The 23,553-nt window shown below is 42.3% G+C and overlaps 1 protein-coding gene across 1 annotated transcript in view; it reads left to right on the top strand.

The window, feature by feature from the left end:
* Positions 1-18,452: 18,452 nt before the first annotated feature.
* The window catches only part of IPO7 (importin 7), a 36,802-nt gene continuing 31,701 nt past the window's right edge, over positions 18,453-23,553 (top strand). Inside the window, exon 1 of the mRNA XM_080404674.1 lies at positions 18,453-18,663. Within this exon, the coding sequence (XP_080260800.1) occupies positions 18,580-18,663 (84 nt within the window). The 5' untranslated portion in view covers positions 18,453-18,579. The remainder of the gene's footprint in view (positions 18,664-23,553) is intronic.

The raw sequence follows: 23,553 nt of genomic DNA, 5'->3' as shown, positions 1-23,553 counted from the left end.
GCACTTTGAAGTTGAAATATACTGCATAAGCGGTATTTGTTAGACTAGATTATCAGAAGACTCTTAGAGTGCCTGTTTTATGGTGTTCTTGGTTCCCCTCGGGGGTGATACTGCTGTTGTGAATGTGTTGGCTATTTTACTAAATGTTGAAACTGTCAGTGATGTCTAGTATCTGCTGACAATTTAATAGTCACCTACAAAGATGTCCACACCTAACAAAAAGCAGAACCTCTGCATTCACTCAAGAAAACAAAGGGGCGTGTCTGAACGTTCCTTAGGACTCGCTCTATAAATAAGGCAACTCAGAACCTTTATTTAAAATAGTAAATTAGATTAATTTGCTGGAAAGAAAGCAAAGAATGAAAAATACCAGCATAAGTCACAACCCGTAAGTGTTCGGAGGAGAAAGGGTATTGGTAACTGGAACTCAGTGAGTAATCAAGGAAACGTTTGACACAGGGTTGAGGACAGCACTGCCAGAAACAGCTTCACTCCACAATGTACTGAGAAAGATAGCTGTAGACTGAAAATAGTTACTCTCTTCATGCATAGAGTATCCCCTATACATAATGTATAACTTCCTAAACCACATAAAATCTGCTCTGTCCTGGGAGCTTCTTTCTAAGCCCCTCCTGATACGGAGCATCTGCTGCACAATACTTTGCTCAGCAGAGAAAGAATGACAGAAGTGCTCCAGGTCCAGCTGGAGTTCACTTCAGCGGCTTTACCAGTGGGAGCAGCACTCTGTGCTTGGAGGCTATCGGCAGAATGAGGCAGGTACCCACAAGCTTTATATGAATTGGGTTTTGGAAAACTCAGAATATGAGTTCTTTCAAATTATAAGTGAGCCAAAGGAAAAGTGCTTTTTTGACCTCCTGGAAGGAAACAAAATGTATTGACAATTACTAGGACAGCAGTGAAGTGGTCAGCTATATGAAGTCACTTCCTTCTGTGGGTGGTTGGATAGAATGTTTTAATTTTACCACATTGAAAGAGCAGTCTTCCCACAGCACAGAAACTTGTATTTGCTGCTTTTTTAAATCATGCCTAGATGGACTGATAGAGCGCATGTCACATGGCTGAGTCATTGACACTGCCCATGCTTTGTAGACTGAGTCATGCTAATTGTCAGCAAGAAGAAGGAGGAAGAGACACAGAGGGATCCTACTCCTCAGAGCTTCTAGCTGAAAATTATCAAAAATGGGAGCATTAGTCAATCAGTCATACATATAATTTCTTGATAAGTGCGGATTTAGAACCCTTTTCTCCTGCTTTCCCCTATTATTGTCTTCTTTCTGACCACCACACAGAAAACTGCATTGTTTTAACATTCTTATTTTATATAAATATGGCAAGAAATTACTCTGTTACAACTAGCAGTTTAAACTTTAGAATAAAACAGCTGATTTTGCTGTGCACAGAACAGGGAGCTATTTTGCTGGCATCACAGAGAGGGAGTAGCTTGCAAAAAAGTTGTAACAAAACTGAAAGGCAGATGACACCAGAGCTCACCTCCCTGCCTGAGACCATTCTCAGGACGGTGATGGAGGGCCCAGCTGTCATATTTAGCTGGGCAACCTACCAGGTTCAGAGTGCTTGCTATTGCCCGTGCCCCCTTGTAAGCCATCGCAGAGCCTGAACGCTGTTCCAACAGAAACGTGTGCAGAGAATGTGTGATAGGTCCCATCATTCCTCACATTTCTTGAAAAGGACTTGGCATACGTGCTTTCTTCCTGCTACTTCCTCCCAGGCCTGGCTAGGATTGGGGTGGACAAAGCCTGAAGCTTATGAGCACTCAGCCTATCGCCTCTGGTTGGTTTTGAGTCTGCCATGGCTCAGCGATGGTGCCAAGTTGTCTCTCATCATGGGTGCTTGGTGTTGCATGCCGAGGTGATAGTGACTTCCCAAACACAACAGTAATCCCAATGAAAGAGAAAGTACGTTGCTGGAACCAGTTCAGAAAGGAAGGTAGCCAGTCACCTCGCTCTTGGAGCACAGATGCGGAAAGAAGCTGGCCAAGAGTCTGATACAGTTATTCGGAGGTAGCTACAAGAGGTCTGTAGTGCGGCAGTACATACACACAGTACCCAGGCATCTGATGGAGTAAGACTGTCTTTTCAAAAGTTTTGAATGAAATTATACTGGCAGATCCATTTTTAATCAACAAAGGAATTTATATTCTGTGGCAGATGCATTGTTTTATTCCACCTTTGCTTTAAAAAAAGTTTTACAGTCCTGTGAAACCTGTATCTGGGGTGTAAGCATTAACCAGTGGAATTACACCATTGTAATTCTCCAAGTTGTGCAGATGTTCTTGTTATATTAAAGATCTTTTCTCGTGTTCACTGATAGCGCTTGGGAAGGAAATCAACAAAATCCAATATACAACTACACTGATGTAACTGGTAAACTAATCCAAAGTACACATGGCCTTAGTGATTTTTTTAACTTTTATTTAACCAACTTCAGCAAATTTGTTTAAAGATACTATCAGTATGGTATATGGGCATTGTTCCAAGAAGTTGACAGTAATGTAACTAAAGCATGCCTACATTAATTATAGCTATATAGATGTTTATATATGGTTCATATATAAACAAGCTTTAACAGAGTTGAAATCAAGTCCACTTGTCAGTTCTCCTAAGTACGGTTTTGCTGGAGTACAATTAAAAATGCTTGAGTACTGTGTAAAATAAGCAATACCTGTCAGAAGTTAAACCTCTTAACATTTATTTTGCTGTCATTCCATCAAAATTCTAATTTAAAATTAAAAAGAACACCTATGTTCTTTGCAAGGAATGGGGTTTATTTATTTTGATGAGCTCATATTTCCATTAGTTATGATAAAAGAATTTGAGGGTGTAACTGGTAAATAAGCATCTGTACAGAAGACAAGTTAGGATGGAATGCACTGATTAAAATGAATAGAAAAATGTCACCAACAAGTGAGATAAATAGAAATAAGCACGTATTTGTAGCTGGATGGCTCTGTTTGTATGAATGAAGGATGAGAAATATCTTGGAGCCAGAAGGAGAGTTAATGAAAGCTTTTATTTATAGAAGTCCGTGCTCAAGGACAGAAGCTGAAAAATGAATTAAACAGCAAGTGAGAGCAAAACTTGTAAGCATTAAAATAAGTTGAATCTAAAGTCAGGAATCATAAATGTTCAGATTCATTTCTCTCCTGGTATTTTTTATGGAAGGTATGTTTCTGAACTCCTCTTGTCAGTTTTATGTACAAGTGTACATTTCATATACATAGTGTACATATGTATATACAGTACATGTACACAGATGTACACAATGCAAACTTTTAATAGTATGTACCTATTTTCATTACTGCTTTATTAATTAGAAACACAGTAAAATAGATAGCTATGATGTTTCTATCCCAAAAGGTAAAATAAAAGGTGGAATCTTCAGCTCTGATGCAGCTCTCGTTCGTAATTAATAGTTCATAGATCACCTTAAATAACCAGCTACTTTTTTTTTTTTTTTTTTTTTGCTATTGCATGTGCCAATGGTATGCATGAAATAGGGAAAGAAGCTTCTGGTTAGTCTGCTCATATCCTATATTTCGATGCAAGAAGATGCAAATTAAAGGTTATTTTGTCTGTCTGCAAATTAGGAATGAACATACACTGTAATAAGCTTGTGCCATCCCAACTTAAGGGTCATGAAAGCTCCATCAGGTTCCCTAAATGTAGTACCAACCTCCAGAGGCCTTACTTCTGATTCTTCCCCGCCACCCCAGACTCAGGAAGCACTTTCTCTAAAAAGCCAAAGCTCTTATTAAAAATACCTGGAAAAGAGGGAGTTCTCATCACAGTGCAGGGAATCTCAAGTGTCTTCGTGACAGAAATACCCTACTGTTTTTAACAGGAAGAGAGCTGAACAACTCCACCTCACTCTGTCGATTACCTCATCCCAACTCTTAGTCTAGCCTACAGCATCTGTGTTCTGGGAATGGGCTTGGGCAGAAAATGTGTTAAGAGTCCAGCCAATGTCAGCTCTTTTAAGACAAGTAGCAAGGGAAATAAAAATATTTCCAAAGCAAGAAAAACTTCCTCAGACTTTACTCTTGCTCAGTGTCTCCTTCTCCAAAGGTCTCTGCAGGCACCTGTAAAGCACAGCGCAACCCACATGTAACAGAGCACAGTGCTGTAGGGGGAGGCCAGCATGAGCAGCAGGTCCAAACGGTGGACAGATGAAAGGGAGGCAGCGCAGGAGGAGAGTGAGTGTGTGGAGCTGCAAGGAGAGTACTTGCTTGACTCAAAAACAGCTGTGCAAGACTTCAGCCATGAGCGATTGTCCACAGTTGAGGTATTTATGATCTGGCATTTTTTACTTGTGATAACTATCACGTTTGTAAGTTTCCCTGTGGAGAATGTATATGCCCTTATTCTGGGATACACCCATTAGTTGTGATTCATATTTAATACTAGGTTAGGGTTAAATGTAATGATCAAATTTATACCCTGTCTGCAGCTGAGTTTATACTAACATAGCTGAAAATTCAAATATTCCTTCTAAGAAGAAATATGTACCTTCAAGGACTCCTTCTAATTTATAGCAGTGAGGTAGCTGGACTTACTGTCTGCAGGGCAAAAGTTCCCAAATCCAAGTTATTCCATGCTGATAAAAACACTACCTTTGATCTGATCAAAGACCCATTTTGATTTCTGTTTAGATGCCATTATATACTTTTCAGACTGTTTTTTACAGACCCTGCCTCTAGAAATGCCGAACCGGAGTTTCAGCTCAATTAAACTGAGATTTAGGATATATATATTGGGATGTTGGCAGAAGTTTCTGTCTTCTGGTCCTTGTTCGTGGGCACACACATTTCAAGAGGGAGGGGGCAAATAGGGAACCTACAGAGGGACCTTTGATCTCACTGAATAATACTCTTTCTGTAGTTCTTTTTGCTGGTTTATTCTTTGTTGGACTAGTTCCTGAACTGCCTCACTGTACAGCCACAGAGTTCTTCAAGAGTAATACTGGGAGTGATATACTGGTGGGAAAAAAACTGAAATGGAGATTTCCAGTGCCCATTTAAACAGCCTGCGTCTGAGGCTTATTCTATCCAGTCTCAACTTCATCATTCACTGTCACCTTTTTGTGGGCCATGTCAGTGTCCCCGATGTAACCACATCGCAGTGTCCTGCCGTATGGGCCCATAACATGCCTTATCTGGGAAGCTGGGGGTTCATGTGAAGGTAATTCACAGAGGTTGTTAGTCTGGACAGCCAGCTGCAGGGCACCTCCCAGTACTGAACACATACTGGGGTGTGTACCTTTGACAGCATCTAATGTGCTGGAGTAATGACAGAAATCAATGCTGCAGAGTGCAATCAGGTGCTTTTAATCTGTGTTTTCCACTATCCTCACAAAAGCCCAAGCGGAGCCACGTGCTGTAACTCACCAAGACCTAAGTGATCTCCTTTTGCTGCCAGGTTCTTAAAAAGTAGGCAAGGGGTCAGATCATTCTAACTGTCTATTGGTGTTGCCCTTCTGCATTTTGCTTTCTCGCTGTAAGAAGGCTAAGCAGGTTACGCTAGGATAAAGAAAGCTTCCTTTTATTCTAATTTGCCCTGATTTGAGGTCCTAGCTCTGTCCCCTAATGCTAAGTAGGAAGCTAGAGGAGAAAATGTGTTTATAAAAAACAATTTAATCTAGCAAGATACAAAGCAGATAGTAAACACTGTGAAAGACAAAAAATGATAATTTGTTGAGATCCGAACAGAAACCAGTTCATCTTCCTCATTTATTCTACAGCTCTCTTGGAACGTGGTCTTTACACAACACACCACTTGGTCACCTGAACTGGGTTACCAGCAGAAAGGGTATGTCAACAGCCCATTGCCTAATGGTATTGCAGAGTCAAATGGTTAAATTATCAGTGATCATCTTCCGTGTCACGCTTTTGAGTGCAGTTTTAATCATCCTTTGGTGTTAAGTGGTAAACGCATTTTGCTTGGAAAAGGAGGAACAAATCAGCAGTACAGGCACATAGTTCTGAAAAACAGCCCAATAAAGCATAAAATTAACATTTGCTTCAGTGTTAGGAAGGATTTGCATGTCTTCTCATTAATTACCTAAATAACAGAATGACCTTAAGCAGTGTGACCCAGATAATGGCAACCATGCCTGGCAAAGGAGAAATTATAAAGACCGAGCTTTTCAGAAATGCTGAGTATCTGACTTTTGACCTCAGCTTCTCTGAAATTCAGGCTTAGAATGTCTCAGTGTAGCACAATGTTGTATGACACTGTGTTCCTAGAGTTTTATGTTCTGGGAATACATTTCTCTCTTACCTACATAACTTGGTAAACAACGTTACGTCACGCAGCGGGGGCAGAGTTCTTGTCTAATGGCAGAAGCAGCCTGTTTGTATGGCACAAGGCCTTACACACCATACTGGGTAGTGCTGTGAGTGGCAGGGGCACTAGTTTACTCATCCTTCTTCCAACCCTAATGAAATCATCAGCTTGAAGTTCTGCTGCTTTTAGTGTTGCCTCTGAATCTATTCTCATCACCAAGGTACCCGCAGGTCATAGCAGGTTGGATGATCAAAGGCATTCGCTGCTCATGCTCTGAGACAGACTTGTTTTCATTGCTGAAGAGGATGGTTGCAGAGCCGTTAACCTGGAAAATAAGCATGTACTCATGTGGGATAAGACAATCATACAAACGCAGAGGGTCTTTCTCCTGCTCAGAGCGGGCCATTTCTCACATCATTGATGCACAACATAGAGTGATCAAAAATGGCTGAAATTAGAGGCAGTGCCCCTGTTGAGGAGCGAAAGTGGATGACCTCAGGGTCTGTCAGAAAGCACCTCCTGTACGGGAATACTGCAGGGGAATGGTGTGGTCAGGTAGCTGCAAGTTTATTCTGCTGTTTGTCCCAATTTGCACTGGAAACGTGAATGAAGATTTTTGAAATTAAATGCACCTTACTTTTCAAGAATTAATAATTTTCAGATTTTAATAGCCTGACCAGCAGTTATTCACAGTCATCAATGAACTGCCGGCTGGTGGCCAGCAGGCAGAAGACTGCAGGTTAGTTGATCCTTTGCTTTATTTCTAGGTGTTGCTCAAGGGTCTCAGAAGATCTGAAGAGGTCAGTCTCTACTTTCATTGAGAATTTCTTCTATCTTAGAGGAGGAAGAGAGGAAAAATCAGGGATCTTTGGAAGTGTAGACCAGACAGACAAAGATTGGGGAAAAAATTACGTAGTGCTTAGACATATGACTAAGGAAGAAAATGTCGAACAACAATTCTGATGGAGAAAGGAAGATGAAGTTCAAGTGTGTTCAGGTAATATGGGAGTGTAAAACAGATTGTTGAAGAAAGTAGGATAAGAAAAAAGGAAACGTAGGAAAACACAGTATTACTTTATTTAAAAAAAAAAAGGCAAAACTTCCCATGGAAAAGTTTAGAACTTCTAAATGTTTCCAATATTGTAAGGAGTCCCTGCAACCTTCAGATAAATTGCATGAATTGCATTTGAGATTAGGAGGGGAAAGTTAATAGGATTATTTTTTTTCCCCTGTTATGACATGTTTCACCATTCACAATTTAAGGACACATGGCCTAATCAGAATATGTGCAAATGTCATGCTGTATTTTCTTCTGGTTTGCTTTTCCTGTGAGATAGAATGTGTATGCAGTGAGAGTGCCCAGGATTTCTTCTGATAGGGCCTCTAAGGTCTCAGTTCTTCCAGAAAGTAACCATTTATAATGAATGGGCCCATAACCGGTCCACAAGGAACAAACCTTTCATCCTTGTCCTTGCTCTATGGAACCACACACATAGTTTTTAAGAAATATATTCAGGTCATCATTAAACTGGTATTCTGCAATGGAAAATAATTAATATTCAGAGCAACGTCAAAAGAGTCAGGATGTGTTTAATTGAAACATTTTAGAAAAGCTGCCAGCATTCTGAGAAATGAATTGCTGTACATGTATTCCTATGGGAAATTACTAAATTAATTGGAAAAGCTATAATATGACTGATAGCACTTACTATCGTAATAAATGAGCATCACAGTTGTTAATCAGGATTAGAGATTAAATGGGGATGGTCTGATAAGTGTAGCCTTTGCACCTAAGGCAGTTCTGTGAAGGAAACCTCTTCTTTTCAGTCTTCAACGTTATTCACCCAGTCCTAGACAAGTTTCCTGTCAAACAGCTTAGCTGAATGCAGAAATCCAGAGCTACAAATAAGGAAATTTGCGCACATTTTCTGCTGCATACAATAACAGTTGTTTTTGCCTGTGGATAGACTAGAGGATCAGGTTTTTTACCCTGCTTCCTGCAACAAAATAGGCTAAAACCAATGACAGCAGAGAAGAAATGTCGGATGCTTGTGTAAGACATTATTAATTGATACGATGTAATAATTTCTGAATAAGCAAAGCTAATACAGAGAAAACAAAAGGAATCCACAGGAAGACTGGTAACTGGTTTTATAAGAACTAATAAAAGCTGGTATACCATTATTCTGTAGAAATCATTATTGTAGCTGAACCAGCATGTTTGCTTTTTTTAGGTGGAATTACTTGCTGTGCTGGTGTACTGGTACAGTTTCGTGCAAATACTTTAATAACTTTCAGTTTGATTTAGCTGTAGCAATTCATTATTTTATCTTGTCAACCCAGCAGAAACATGAATGAAAATTCATTTCACATTCTGAAATGAGAAGTCCTGCTCAGGAAAGGCCAGGAGTGGAACAGCAGAATGCTGGCAAGCAGGAACCAAGGTGTACGAGGAGTGCTCAGGGAGAAGCTGACACAGCTTTTTGTTATCCGGAGAACATTATGTTGTCCTGCATGCATCATTCACCTGCCTTCAAAAGGTGAAATGAGGGGCAAATGTTTTCCACTTCGTTACTTCACAAAACACATGGAAAAAACACGGAGTCTTGTTCAGCCAAAGACATGTGCACTGGCAGTATGGTTCTCATGTTTCCACACACATTCCCTGACTTGCTCTTGCAGCTACTGGAATTGGCATGCAGCAGTCATGAGGTGGTTTTGTCCCACAGGCCAGGCTAATGGAGCTAATTTTAATCTAGTTCTTGGCTAGCAAGAGCCTGGAAGCCACAGGAGTACAAATTCCTGGGCCGGCTCTGTACTAGCTCAGCTAGCCTCGGTCAGAGATAATGCTAATACGTCTGGGCTGCTGCTCGTGCAGAAGCTAACGAAGATAAAGCAGTGTGTCCTATGTGTGTGTATGTCACAGGCAGATACCCAGCTGTGGCACGTACACACCCCAGGGCACCCACCTATCATTCCACGTGAACAGTTAGTGGTGCACCAGTGGTTATCAAGACACACAGACATGTGCCCGCAGGTAGAGTATAAAGTTGAATAGTACCAATTTCATCCCTTGTTTTAATAGCTGTATTCCCTTAGCGATTTACATACAGGTCAGAATGGGTCCTATGTTTACCCTTCCTCAGCATTATAACTGCTTTTGTTAAATAAGAAAATACTAGCATTTAAAACAATATAACCCAGAAAATGTAACAGAAAACATATTCATCTGATTTGGACAGCAATACCGAATTGTAAAGACTTGCAAAAGTAAACACTATGAGTCACCTAATAAAAGTGCTAGTCAGGTAACATCTAAAATGCAAGAAAAAGAATGAGATGAAAAGAATTTGGTCTTACAACACAAGAATGTATTTTTAATACATTCAAATTCTGATATTTATCTTTGCTCTATCTAGGAAATACACAGCTCCACACTTTTCAACCCTGATTTTGTTATTTTTGACTCTTACCATAAGCAGCTATCTAAGGCTTATGATCTATAGAGCTATTTCTAATAGAAAAGTAATTTGGTGAAGGAGTAAGGGACTTTTATGGAATCCTATTTATTTTAAAAATGTGTAACAAAAGTTGTGCTTCACTTAGTGTAGCAGGAATCAAGCCGAAAGGGGTAATATGTTTCTTTTAGTATTCTAAGTAAACTTTCCAGCTAATTTGCTGCTCACAAACTCTGTATCTAATCTTAGTTTTTCTCCCAGTCAGCTGTAAGCACTTCCCTGCTTGCCTCTGGGTATTTCTTTGATGCCTTTATTATGCTTCCTCTCAAACAGCGACTTCACCAAGCAACAGTCAGTCTCCTTTTTTTGCAGCCAGACCCAAAGAAACGCACTTGGCTGTGTAACTCTGGTTCTTCACCTGCCTTGCGTGGGGCCTCTGCTTTTAACACAGTTCCAATTATTTCAGCTACACGTTTCATAAAGGAACCAAACTGGTTTTTGCATTTTTTCCTACATAAAAGGCTTCTTTTCTATCTACCTGCTTCCCCTGTATTATGCAGAAATCTGGTAACTGTACTCTCCATGTACTTTACTTTTCTAAAAGAAAAAATGTGTACATATCAAACAGGGAAGGGAGTAGAGATAATGTACTAAATTGCTTGGCCTAAATTTTAATCTTAAAATTTTGGCACAGAATGGATTTTTAAGGTTATCTGTTTGGCATTGGACAACTGTCATCTTGAACTAGCTATTTATGAAAATCAAACAGGAAAGTTTTAAAAGGTTCAGTCTTTTATTTAAAGATAAACTCTTATTCAGTATGTTGACTTAGTAGTATACATAACTGTCTCCTCAAGTTTAGAAAGGCCAGAGGGAAAGGTAGATCTGAAAAGCTAGAATAGTAAGAAAAAGAAATATTGTACCATGCCAGCAAAACCAAAAAGTGTTTTCTTTGTTATAATAAATGTATAATAAATCCCAAATGTGCAGTTAAAACTGTGGTCATCACTAGAGGTCAATCATATTTACTGTTTTCTCATCCTTGGATGAATGTTACCACGGCCATTTGATGTCATTCATGTTGCAGAATAGTCATAACAGACTTCTTGACCAACTTCATTGCTTTTACCCCTACCTCTTCTCTTATACCTTCTTTTCCTGTATCACTGCCTTCTTTTCCACTTCTGATATTCTTTCCCTCTCTTTTTTCCTTTTGTTGCCTCCATATTCTTTTTCTTTCCTCTCTCATCTAAATCTCACTGCTACCGGTGACATCCATGCCGCTCACCGTCTGTGGAACACTGCATAGTGTAAATACCTACTGGCCATTGAAGGAAACGGAGCTCCCCAGCGTACTGGCTTGTGGTGTCACCTCACAGCAGTATTAGGAACTGATGGCCAGGGGTGTGGGCAGCCCTGAGCATACCGGAGGGTCTTCACCGCGGCTGTGACCACCCCTGGCTGCCTCAGCCTCCACTGCTTCCAGGACTCCAGAACTGCTCCAAAGGCGATCGTGCCTGCTGCTGAGGAGCCATGGTGCCACGCCTTCTCAATGCAGATGCGTTATGGAGGGAACTGCGTAGAGTTGTACAGACTGGAATGAGTTAATAAATAGAATGCTACATTACTAGATTACTAAGATTCTTAATGCGTGTATGTAGTTCCTTGCAAATGAAAAGCTTTTCCTAAGTGAGAATTTATTCCGGGTGAATTTTTAATACAATAAAATCCTAGTCCTGTTCTACTGTACTCATAGCTAGTTAATCAGTTTAAATGCAAACAGGATATGATTATAAAGACTAAAATTATTCTAAATAGGACTAACTTGCACTCTGTCCTATTAAATAGAAAGAAACATTATACTTAGATAAATGGACATATAGCCTGCATAAGCCTCATTTGAACACACATGTAACAATACAACTAAAGTTATAGCTTAAATATACTTTTGTACTCCTAGGAAGCTTTAAAAATTTTTGCCTGTTCCCCAGCCTGAACATCTTCACAGCTATTTCTGAATAATTTCAGCTTATTGCTGCATCTTGGCTGTAAAAACTGCATTAGAAAGCTTGTGTTTTAAAAATCAGCGTCTGCTTGAACACTGCTAAATCATGGATGCACATCCCCTATACTTAGATTTTCTATAAATTTGCTTCCTCAAAATTTAAAGTCCACATTACATTTGATCCACAGGTGTCAATTTTAGGAACAGTCATAAAAAATGAGATGAGCTTGGGGTCCTACTTAAGAAACGATAAGGAAAGGGCAGTCTTGTTTTCTTGCAAAAATAAAATAAAACCGTGCCCATAATGCGTATAAAGAGAAAACATTCTTGGAGAACACAGTGATCACAGTCATTATTCTGAGGATATGTTGTATTCGCTTGCAGCAATTCTGTCTTCTTCAGCGCTAGTTTTCATTTCACAATAATATAGCACATTCCATCCGCTGCACTCGCCACTTCTGTGGTTGGGCAAGTGAATTAAATACATGAAAAAAGCATGAAGTGTGTTAGTGCCATCTTGGTGCTGCAAGTACCAGTTACTATCCCCTGCTTATCTCTCCAGGGTGTCACAGATCCACCGTTCCGCAGCTTTGTAAATTCGGCGTTTTCCCTAAAGGCCATGAAATTCAATGTTTTTGCGCACAAAATTCACCTTTTCCTAGTGTCTGACATTCACTGTCTCTATCTATGTGCCACTGAGGTTTATTTGAAACTACCTCTTTCTGTTTCATTTTCCCTGCATGAAGCAACGTACATTTGCGCACAGTTTGGCAGAGGGTAGAATTACAGAGCTGGAGAGGACTCCGTATCACAAGAAGGGAAAGCTAAAAGCATAGATGCACATACAGATATACAGGGCAGAAAACAACACATGAGGGAGGAGGAGGTAAAATTGTGGTAGCTATAGGCACTGCTGCTCCACGGCCTGTCGCGCACAGCCTGAAGCAGGTTCTGGGCTGGGTTAGCTGGTCTGCCGCATCGCGGAAACCGAGCAGATACATCTCACTTGAAAGCGAACAGCAAAACCCAAACCATTGTGCAGTTTATGATCACATCATCCCTCCCAACATCCTGTACAGTACTGTACTGGCAATTCAACTTTTATGCTTTATTAAAGCCCTAATCTTGTCTGTTTGACTGAAGCTCCAAAATGGCATCCAGTCTCAGACAGAAGAGAGACAGAGTACTGATTACTGCCACGGAATTTGTTTCAGTGATTCTTTAATTTAATTTGTTATGCATCTGATCCTGTTGCACATTTCTTCACTAAAGAGCTGTTCAGTACCCAGGATTTTCTTCTTGAGGACATACTGTTGCTCTTTTTTCACAGCTTGCTGTGCACAGTTAACTGTTAAAAGTAAGAATTTATGAGGGAGTGCTGCAACTTTTAAGAGATGTTTATAAAAAACACAGTTGTAAGTCCAGTTTTTCTGAAGTCAGAAGAATCATATATCAGAATTGAGGGTTTTGTGGGGTTTTTTTTGTTGTTGTGGGGTTTTTGTGTGTGTGTGTGTGTTTTTAAATAAACCATTGGTCCAAAAGCTCTATAAAAGCTCTATCTCCTTGGCATTTAATCAGGACTTTAATATCATCGGCTCTATTGGTGACTGTTTCTTTGCTGCTTCATTTCTGTTCATTTCTATTCCTGCTGTTCCACTTGCATCCACTTCCACCAGCTAATGGCTGAATCTTGTTTTCAGCCTCTGTCCCCTGGGAAACCTGTTTGAACATGGGGTTTAGCATCTGCTCAAGCCTTGCCATCTGGGTGGAGGGGGTGGGGGTGGCTTGTGCCTTTCTTTGGTGGGGTGGAGCGACTATTGAGCTCATGGCTACATAAAAGAGCTTAGTGGCTTCTTTATATCCATCCTGAACAAAATTTCAGCAAAGTTTACCTTAGGGGTGAAGTCACCTCCCAGCTGACTGCAGCACAGGATGGGCAGGCTGTGGCATCCTACTCTCTTGGCTAGAGCCAGCCTCGGAGCAGGGACTCCGTAGGGAACCTCCCTTACGCTGCCCACCACATCTGCTTAATTTCCTCATTATAGTAGTGACATACAGTAATCAAGACTCGTCACAACTTTTGTCTTAAACCTAACTCAAGACATTTCAAATAATAGGTCTCAACACAGGTGAAGAGATTAAACTCCTCATCTCAAATAACTTTTTTGGCTATTTATACAATCCAGTTTCTAAATAATTAAAAAACATAAAAGCTGTTCCTTGGCAATGATGTAGCATCTGTCCAGCACCAGATCGAGGGAGGGACAAATCACTTCCCCACTCCCCATTTTCAGTCCTGTTTTCAGCTCAAAGATTGTACTAAGTCTTTTGCCACAACATCCTGCCGGAGCCCATGTCAACCTGCGTGCCCATGGTATCCTTGACAATCCTTTCAGCCTGCAGAAACCTGCCTGCATTTTCTGTTCTTAAATGTGTAACTTCACATTTGGCTGCATTAAAGCACATTTCTGTTTGTTCAGGTTACCAGCTTGTCCCATCCCTATAGGACTGTTTGCTCATGTCATCCTCACAACACTCTGCAGTGATTTTTGCATTTATTTCAAAACTGCTTAAAGTATCAAATAGCAAAGAGTCAGCTAGTGGTATCAGTAGAGATCTAATAGAAACCGGTCCCTTAAATAATCACTCTCCGCTTACCAACTTTCTACCAAGAATGGCAATTTAGCCAGTCCTCAATCCCCTCAATGTGTGCTCACGGTTATAGCCTGCTATGGTATGTTAAAGCAAAGATTACTATTCTGAACCATTTTCCCAGCCAAACTAGAGAACTCCTCAAAGAATTAATCCCCTTTGTTTGACAATTTTACACCAAATCAGGTTACTATCATCAGTTTCATTTTGTAGTTCTGTATCTGAAACTCATTTGGGCTTTTTCTTTTACGGCTAGTAGTAATAGTTTTTTGCAAACTTTGCATATGGGCACACTGTGCATACTTTTTCCTAGCTTTGGGAGCTGGCAATTCATCCACTCACTCCATGTCCAAACTCCCTTTGGATTTGTAGGATGGGTAGGTACCTTCACATGCAAGCATTTTTTTTCCAAATCCCAGGTTGATATTTTGAATGCTGTTGATGCTGGAGTATGCTTTCTTTGCATAGCTGGAGTCAGTTTGGCTGCTGTCAAATCTGTTCCAGCACAGAACAGCTGACAGCAGCATTTATCACTTACTGTATTCTTTTGGAATATGTAGATGGCATAAAAATGTATGCAAATTTTTTTTTAGAGAGATATGGTGAAAGCACCCAAACTTGACAAGGTGTAAGAAGAACTTTCGATAGCTGTGCTCCCTTTATATGCAATTTTTGGCTTCTAGCTTTTCATTTACTGTGAAGAGAATGGCACCTCAGAAAGGCATACATGTTAAGCAGTGCTCTGCAGCCAGCTCCAAGGGAGTATACTACTTTATTAAAGCTGACAAATACTGTCTTCATTATTGTTCCAGCTTTTCAGGGGAAATACACATGACTGACTGCTAAACCCAAGACAGTCTATGAGAGTATGTATATCTTCAGAAGTAATTGTGACCGATCTGTATCCAGTGTTTGAAGCCTGGGCAATCCCACATCTGCCTTTTACGAAATAATTTGAGAAGCTCAGCTCTCCCACAGCAGCCTGAGGTTGTCTGTAAGTATTCATACACAACAGAGAACATTATTGGGCAGCTAATCTCTGCAGCATGTATACATTTTTTTCTGTTTTGAGACCAAGAATTTGATGAGGCTTGTCTGGCTAAGGGACACATTTCTTTCCAATGTTAACTCTTGTGATCTGACATGTGACTTAAAAATTAAATTGTTACATAAACTCATCTGTTGAATCTTGAAAGATATTTATGTATGCTTTGGTAGGATGTTTTTTGCCTCCTCTGCTAAACAGTTTTGGCCAAAGTCCTCACTAGTTGCTGTGCTGTGCTGGCTAGGCTTTAAGTCTCTTTTGTCTCCTGCTAATACTGTTGAAAGAAAGTATCTGACAAAAGCAGGTACATTTATTTAATCCTGACAAAATTTCAGTGTTCAAGTTGCCACAGTTCACCAGTCCCTTGTACTTTGATGTCAGTTGTCATCTGTCAGGTTGCTCCAGTCAAACTGCTAGTATGCCTGTTTCCTTTGATCTATACTGTTTCATCTCCCTCTAACACTAAACTACCTGTGGCAAATGTAATCCAGCAACAAATTGTTCAGATCTGTGATAAATTAATTCTTTTTTAAGCTCATGGACGTTTCTTCCTAAAGCTGATATGCAGTGTATACAGAATGTCCATCTTGACCGAATCTTGCATTTATTATTTTCTGTCAATCATTTATGCAACTACTCCTGCTGTGAGTTTAGCTATTGTTATTATTTCTGGGCAAAGAAAGATGCAAATGCAAACATGCTTGTGAATGCAAGCATTCCTTGACATACAAGGTTTCCTTTTCCAGAGTACTTGGACTCTGGACAATTGCTTACACGTTCCTCTGCATAACTTTTTTTTTTTTTTAACTCCTTACTTTTGTATAGAAATGGTAACAGCTCTGGCGATAAGCTTCTCCAGCCAAAGCACCTCTGCTGACAATGGTTTGCATCCCGTTGTGCTTTTCTTTGCAGCATTTCACATCTGTATATCTGACAAAGAGTATTATGTATAACCAGCACATCATGAGCCCTTTGTCCTCTGAAGTAGTTGTTTTTCTTTTTAGAGAAGATATATTCTGTTTCATAAGTTGTTGGATCAGCTTAGCTGATCTATGTTCTCTATGGTTAGAGGTGTTATTGCTTTGCTCCTTTGATACAAAGAGCATTGAGGTTTGATCTTGTTATCTGTCCTGCGACACAAAAACACGGAAAAGACTTTGTCTAGCATTTTTTAATGGTATTGAATCTACAGTATTTCACCTTTTTTTTACATTTTGGGCAACATCTAGAGTTGGAGTGTGACTGCAGATCTGGGCAACTTATAGAAGAACATGCTATGACATCACATCCTGAAATGATGCTACATTGCCACTTGGGTCTTCTGGGTCCGTATGTCTCCTGGGCTTATCTAGAAAGTCAGGCATTCGTTGCTGCTTTCCAGTTTAGTTCTATAAATGAGGCACTCATTTTTATGCTTGCAACAAATATTACAAAAGCCCTGTAGTGTAAATCACAGGTTTTAGCATTAAGTAAAAAAAACCCAAAACTCACCAACAAACCAGTAGCAAGAGAAACAGAGAAATCTGGTTTTCAGTCCAGCAGCAATCATGGAAAAGTTACTTATTTGGAAAATGTATATACACACCCAAGTCAGTTAGGCTGTTTCATATATGAGAAGCCACTCTAGATAAACCTGCCGAGGGCAGATTTTGCCAGCTGAGGTGGTACTGGTTAGCCTGCCTTAGGGAAGGTGGTGGGATGGTGGCCAGCTCAGAGAGGACGGACTTAGAAACCAAGCAGGCTCCATCCAGGTTACGCAGTGGCAATGCCACGCAGACTGCATGTATGGGGAATGTCTGCAAGGCCACTAGCACAGCAAAGGTGTGGTAATCAAGTTTTAATGTGGCATTTCCTGAAGCTTTAAGTTAACTAGTAAGGAGATAGTGTCCTTGATCAATTTTCTAAACAGTATCACTTTAGATTTGTTATTTTCTGTATGTATGTGCATTTCTGCTTTTCTATTTGATATGCAGTTTCTTTATTAATGTGCCTTCATGTCAAGGTTCTTACAGGATGGGCTGCTTGTGAAACTTTTTCTTGGTTGTTTTACCTGGCAGTTCAATGAATTCCTATCACAGGAATGCCTCAAAATTTCAAGTCCATCCCTGCATGTCACCCCCCAAACGAAGCCACAACAGTGAATGCCCTTACATGCTACCCATTAAATATTACAAATCACAATGCACCTACTTTATAAATAGCGTTGCTTATTTTACCGCAGCTACTCACACGAAGCACAGTTACTTCCAAAATGCCTCACGGCTTGTAGGATGAAACCTGCAGAAGCGACTTAGGACCAGCCCAAGAAGCCCGACGCCTGACTTCGTGACCGAGCCTGCTGCCCCTGTCAGCGACAGCTGCGCTAACGTTGATTTTCTGTCACATTCCTGAAACATCTTCGGGAATTCCCTCCCCCCCCCCCCCGCAAACCAGCAGAACCAAACGCTGGCTTTTCCAAAAAGCCAGAGACCTGTTCGCAGCCTGCGCCCACCGCAAGGCAAAGCGCTTCCAAGGGACCCGCTCCTCCCTCACCGGCCGGCCGAGCCGCGGCGAAGGCGGGAAGCGTAAAGCGCGGCGCTCCCGCCACAACCGGGCCCCGCTGAATCTGAAGGCGGCGGCGGAGCGCGGCGGGCGGCCCAGGCAGCACCTGACGTGAGGTGGCGGCGCCCTGTAGGCCCTGCCCGCGGCCAGGCATCAGCCCCCGCGCCGGGGGAACAGCAAGCGGCGCAGCCCGCTCCCTCCCTCCCGCCCCGCGCTGCGCTGGGCTGCGCCGCGCCGCGCCGCGCTCCCCTCAGGCGCGGAGGCGGCGGCGCCGCCGGCTTACAAGCGCGCCCGCCGCTTCGGCCCGGCCCGGCTCGGCCCGGCGGGCGCCGGACTACAGGTCCCGTGGCGCCCCGCGGCGCGGGGGCGGGGCGGGCCGGCGGAAGGGGCGCCGCTCCCTGGTGGCGGCGGGGGGCAGCTCTATCCGGGCCTTTGGCGCTCTCCCTTCCTTTCGCGCCGGCGGCCGCTGCGAGGCGGCGGGTCCATGTGCGCACGGCGCGGCGCGGCCCCGGCCCCGGCCCCTGCCCTCCGCCTTCTCCTCGTCCCGCCGCCGCCATGGACCCCAACACCATCATCGAGGCCCTGCGGGGCACCATGGACCCGGCGCTGCGGGAAGCCGCCGAGAGGCAGCTCAACGAGGTGAGGGCGCCGGCGGGGCCTGGGCCGGGGCCGCGGCCGCCGCCGTTCCGGGGAGCGGGGGCGCGTGTGAGGGGAGGCGGTGGGGTCGGGGCGGGTCCGTGCGGGGGACGGCGAGGCGGCTTTCCCCGCGCCCCCGGCCCCTTCCCGCCGGCGGGCCCTGCCTGGTGTCACGGTGGCGGCAGGCCGGGCTCGGCCGCCCGGCGCGCATTGTCCCCGGCACATGGCAGCGGGGCCTCCGGCCGGGCCGGGCCGGGCGGGGCGGGGGTTTCGCGGCAGAAAGCGGCCGGCGCTGCCGAGGGGGCCCCCGCCGCCGTTCCTGTCGGTCGCCGATTATCTCCATTGTCTTCCAGCTCGGCCGGGGAAAGGCTGATCCGCGGGGGGATGTCCGGAGCGGCCGGGGCGCGGGCCCCAGTGGCCCCGCGGCTGCAGCCGGCCCAGGGGCAGCCCCGCTGTCAGCCGGGAGGGAGGCGGCCGGGCCCCGCCGCCGCGAGCAGCGCAGGCTGCGGTGCGAGCGTGGCCTGGGCCAGCCGAGGGACGGCGCTGACAGCCCGGCCTCGGTGCCGAGCGGAGCGCTGGGGCTGCGGGCCGGGCAGCGCCACCGGGGCCGGGGTCGGGGCCGGCTGCTCGGCGTGTGGCGTCGGCCGGGGCCGGGGGCTCCCAGCCGCCCCCCCAGCCCTGCCGGGCCCCGCTGGGATCGCAGCGCCCGCCGGCCCCGGCGCCGCGGGTTTCGGTTGCAGAAGAAGGGTATATTTTTGTTCTACTTGGCTCCACGCGGCAGGTGATAACTTTTCCCTATTGATGAGACACAGCCACGGGACTTCTAGACATTTTGGAGTTTGAAAAAAAAAAAAAAAAAAAAAAAAAAAAGGTGTTCTAGTGTTTGACTCGGAGAAGAGGTGGTAGGGGAAGATTTTGACTCGGAGAAAGAAGGATGAGCCCGTGGGGCAGCTCTGGTGGTGCCTGTAGTCGGCCTTGGCTACAGACGTTTCTCTTTGTTGCTCTGAAGCAGACTTTAGGCCGGGCAAAATATGTTTAATGCAACAGATGTTCAGCAGAGCTTAGATAAGGTGGGCCAAGTGTTCTGCTGGTGGTAGAGAAACTTTCAAAAACTAAAGGTATGGTTTCTCATTATAAAAGAGTGTAATTAAGCTGAATTCTCACCCCTCGTGTAATAACTGAACGGCAAATGAGTATTAGGTACAAATATATGAAATAGCTGTAAAACTACGTAATGTTTAGTTGAGGTTTGCATAAAGTAATTGGCTGTCTTTTCCATGTGCTTTGGTAAAAAGTATTTTAGCAGTTCTTATTTAAACGAAAAATTTTAAATAATGTACTTGCCTATAAAGACAGTAATATATACTAAATTTTGAGCTGGCCGTAAAATGCAATTTTTTTTTGTTCTATGCATGTCAATATCTAAATATAGTAACTTGCTTGAAATCTCTTATAATTTTTTCTGCAGGTATTGAGTAGTTGAACGTGCAGGAAATAATGTTCTCTGCCAGTCGGGGTCTTCAGCAAATGGCTAACTCTGTTGCATGAAGGATCGTGCTCACTGGCAGCTGGCTTTTGTTAACACTTTTGAATCAGATCATCATGGTCTTTCATGTGCTGCAGAAGTATTAAACGGGTGTAAAATCCAAATACCTGTGCCCCTTTAAAAACACCAGACATTATTGGATCAGTGCATAAGAGTTCTTTTCAGTTGGAAACGTAGCATCACTGATCTGTCACAGACGTTTTGTGATAAAAATACTCGTTAAACTCTAAATCTCCAAGCACTTGTGCATATACATAGTTTTAGTCATATGCACGATCTTGGTTTAGCATGTGTTTATTGATGTCAGTTATGCGTTTACTTGCAAGGTACTGGTCTAAATTTGTTAACTGTTAGGGCAATTGTTACCAGTTAATGTTTTATTTCATTATAAATATGTGGGGGCCTCTTTCTCTGTAAAGATGAAATCATACAGCAGTGAACACTGTTCTTGCATGTGGCCAGGCACACGCATGTTTTTATAATTTAAGTTTAATAGTTGTCCTTGGTTGACCTTTTAGCTTAACTTTAATTTGTCTGAAGTGGCTCTGTTGAGATGATGAGACTGGTTTTCAGTGAAATGGTCGTTTTACCTTGTCAGAAAAGAATGTGTTTTAGTCAGTAATTGATATTCCTAATTAATGGAGGAGTTAAGTATCTAGATCTGCCTTCATCATACCCTATCAATCAACAAAGTTTCCACTGAACGGAGGAGGGAACCAGGGTGTATGATTCTTGATTTGTCCAGGCTTGGTTTTTTTTCCTTTGACCTTGGCTCAGTCATGCATTGTTCTATGCTTTATTTCTTCTGTGACTAAATTCTATCAGGTTATATTGCCTGCACATAAATGTCTCTGAAAAATGTTAGTTGAGATATGCTTAAAAAAAAAAAAAGGCAGGTATTTCAGTCTCTTTGACTTTACTTTCCTTAGTGTGAAAATAAGTTGGCAGGGAATGGTACCCCTAGGTCTCGTGTCCGACAGTTTCTCTTGTAATTTCCAGTTGATGATGTTTGCCCATCTCTGTCCCTGTCTTACAGAAGAAAGCTGTGTTTACCACAACAGAATCAGGATCTTCAAGTAAGCTACTGGAAAGCAGCAAGATGTTGTTGCCTTTTGAAACTGTCTTTGTACTGTGTGTATAAAGTGTTTCCCAGAAATGGTGATGAAAATAGATATTTTTAACTATGCAGCTATGGAATGACGCTCTGAAAATAATACACAGTGTTGTTTCATCGTTTAATATCAACATATTTATAAAGGCACAGTTGCCAGATAATACTTTACTTTCAGGTTTCTTTGTAATTTCAGGAAATTTATAACTTAACTGTTACATATGTCTTGTGAGTTAAGTATCAGATTAACCACAGTGTGTATGATGTATTAAGACACCTTTTAGACTAACAACCCAGTTTTTTTGTCTAAGAAAGTTTAAAAAAAAAAGCAATCCCCAATAACATATAATTTTTAAAAGTCAAAGCTTAACAGAACTTGTTTAGGAAAATGTTATCCTGTTGCTGTACTGAAAAGTGCCTTTCAGAAGTTATGTTTAAGCTTTTTCACGTTCTAAGATAAGTGACAGGGAAAGGAAAAATGCTTTAACTTGTTGACTAGTCACCATAGCATGCCATTAGTTTAGCAGAATGCAGTAGGGCCTAGTTCAGTGCCTTTCATTGCCTACTGAATAGATAAAAATGTCAGAACGATGGAATGATTAAATTAAATGATTGGACTCTGACTACCCAGAGTTTTGGAGTGAAAGTTTGTCAAAGGGGAAAAAGCAAGCTGCTCATTATGTGGTGCCTTTCACCCAGGAATTTCCAAACGCTGAAATGTTATGTTTTGGATATTTTGGGGCAGGCGTTTATAGTGTTTAATTTTTTTTCCACCTTTTCTAATATGGTCTTCATGTATAACACCTACGGCTATATACTGTAGCGTGAGTAAGAACAAGAACAGAGCATGAGTTTCCTGGCTCTGACTATCAGGTCATGGGTTCTCTTTTTAAGTCGTTAGTATGATATTTTACGGCAAGTACTCAATTATTTTCACTTCTCTTATCGTCCTGTGTATTCTGGGGTGTGTATGCTAGATGAGATTCTTTGGGAAAGGATGGTTTTAAACTGTATTAAGCCTGGTCCAACACCAGAAATCCCCTTGGGGGCAGTAAGGAACCAAGGGAGCTTTGTCAGCGTTGGGAAGAAGTTACATTCTTGGTGCCTGTTAACCAGTACGAGGTAATGCATCCCAGGAGGCAGGGTGACTTGCCACTTTCTCATGACTTAGCAAATAGTTACTGTCTATGCTTAGCTAGCCTTTGCTGAGACCACGTTACTTTTTCCTCATTGAACAGCAGAGCAAATAGGCTTCAGAACTTGCAGACAGTGTTCTGATCAAATGAGCATCAGGGATGCTTGCACAATCTGGCAGCGTGTACGTATTTTTTTGTGGGCCTTCCGCTGGATTTACATATACATTGTAGCTGGGTAAGAGGGGGCAGAACTAGCTTGCAAAAACCTGAGGTCAGAATGACTTCCACACCTGCTGAGTTCTTAAAAAAGAATTGAAAGAGTGCTACAGGGCAGTTTGCTGATTCAGCCTGGCCTTACAGTTCCTGACCTTACCTTTCTATAAAAAAACCAAACTGTTTCACCTCACTCTAATAGTTGCATTTGCCTAGTCCTATTAAGGTCTAGATCAAAAATTGCATGCAGATTATTTTCAAAATTGGAATGGGGGAGGATATGCGTTGAATTCATATTTTTCCATCTTCTTTCAAAATAAACTGTAGCCTTTATTTAAATATGTGCTACTTTGAGTAACTATGTAAGTAACCTGGGGTTCTAGTTAAGCAACATATAGTAAGTATTACCCTCCTGTTTTGCTTTCTTGGTGACAGTAAAGGAGATACCTATAGTAGCGTGTTTGTTATGGTAGGTTAAGTTCTTAATGTCTAAGAAGAATGCATGGAGGTCTCTTTACTTGGCATGAAGCTTCTTGTTTTTATCATTTGGTGGCATGCATACTTTGTGTGAGGTAGGAATAATTCTAGTGTTTAAGATGAATGTAACTGACTTGAGTGAGCATCATTACTGGTGGAAAAAGTGCTTTTCTGTATCATAATTAACTGTTGGTAGTTAATAAGCCATGAACTGGTCTCTTTAATGTTAACTTCAGACTTAATTTATATTTCAGAATTATGTAGCTGGCGTGACACTTTCTCAGAAGCATGTTTTAGCATATGGCTAACAAACCAACTCTGCTAGGAAAAACTGCAATGAAATACACAAAAAAAATAATAATGTATGTTCTGGAACAGTGATTGATATTAACAGACAGTGGTGCAACGTT

The sequence above is a fragment of the Falco punctatus genome (genome assembly GCF_963210335.1).
Source record: "Falco punctatus genome assembly, chromosome: 10".
Classification (NCBI taxonomy): Eukaryota; Metazoa; Chordata; class Aves; order Falconiformes; family Falconidae; genus Falco; species Falco punctatus.
This window is presented reverse-complemented; position numbering and strand designations above follow the sequence as displayed.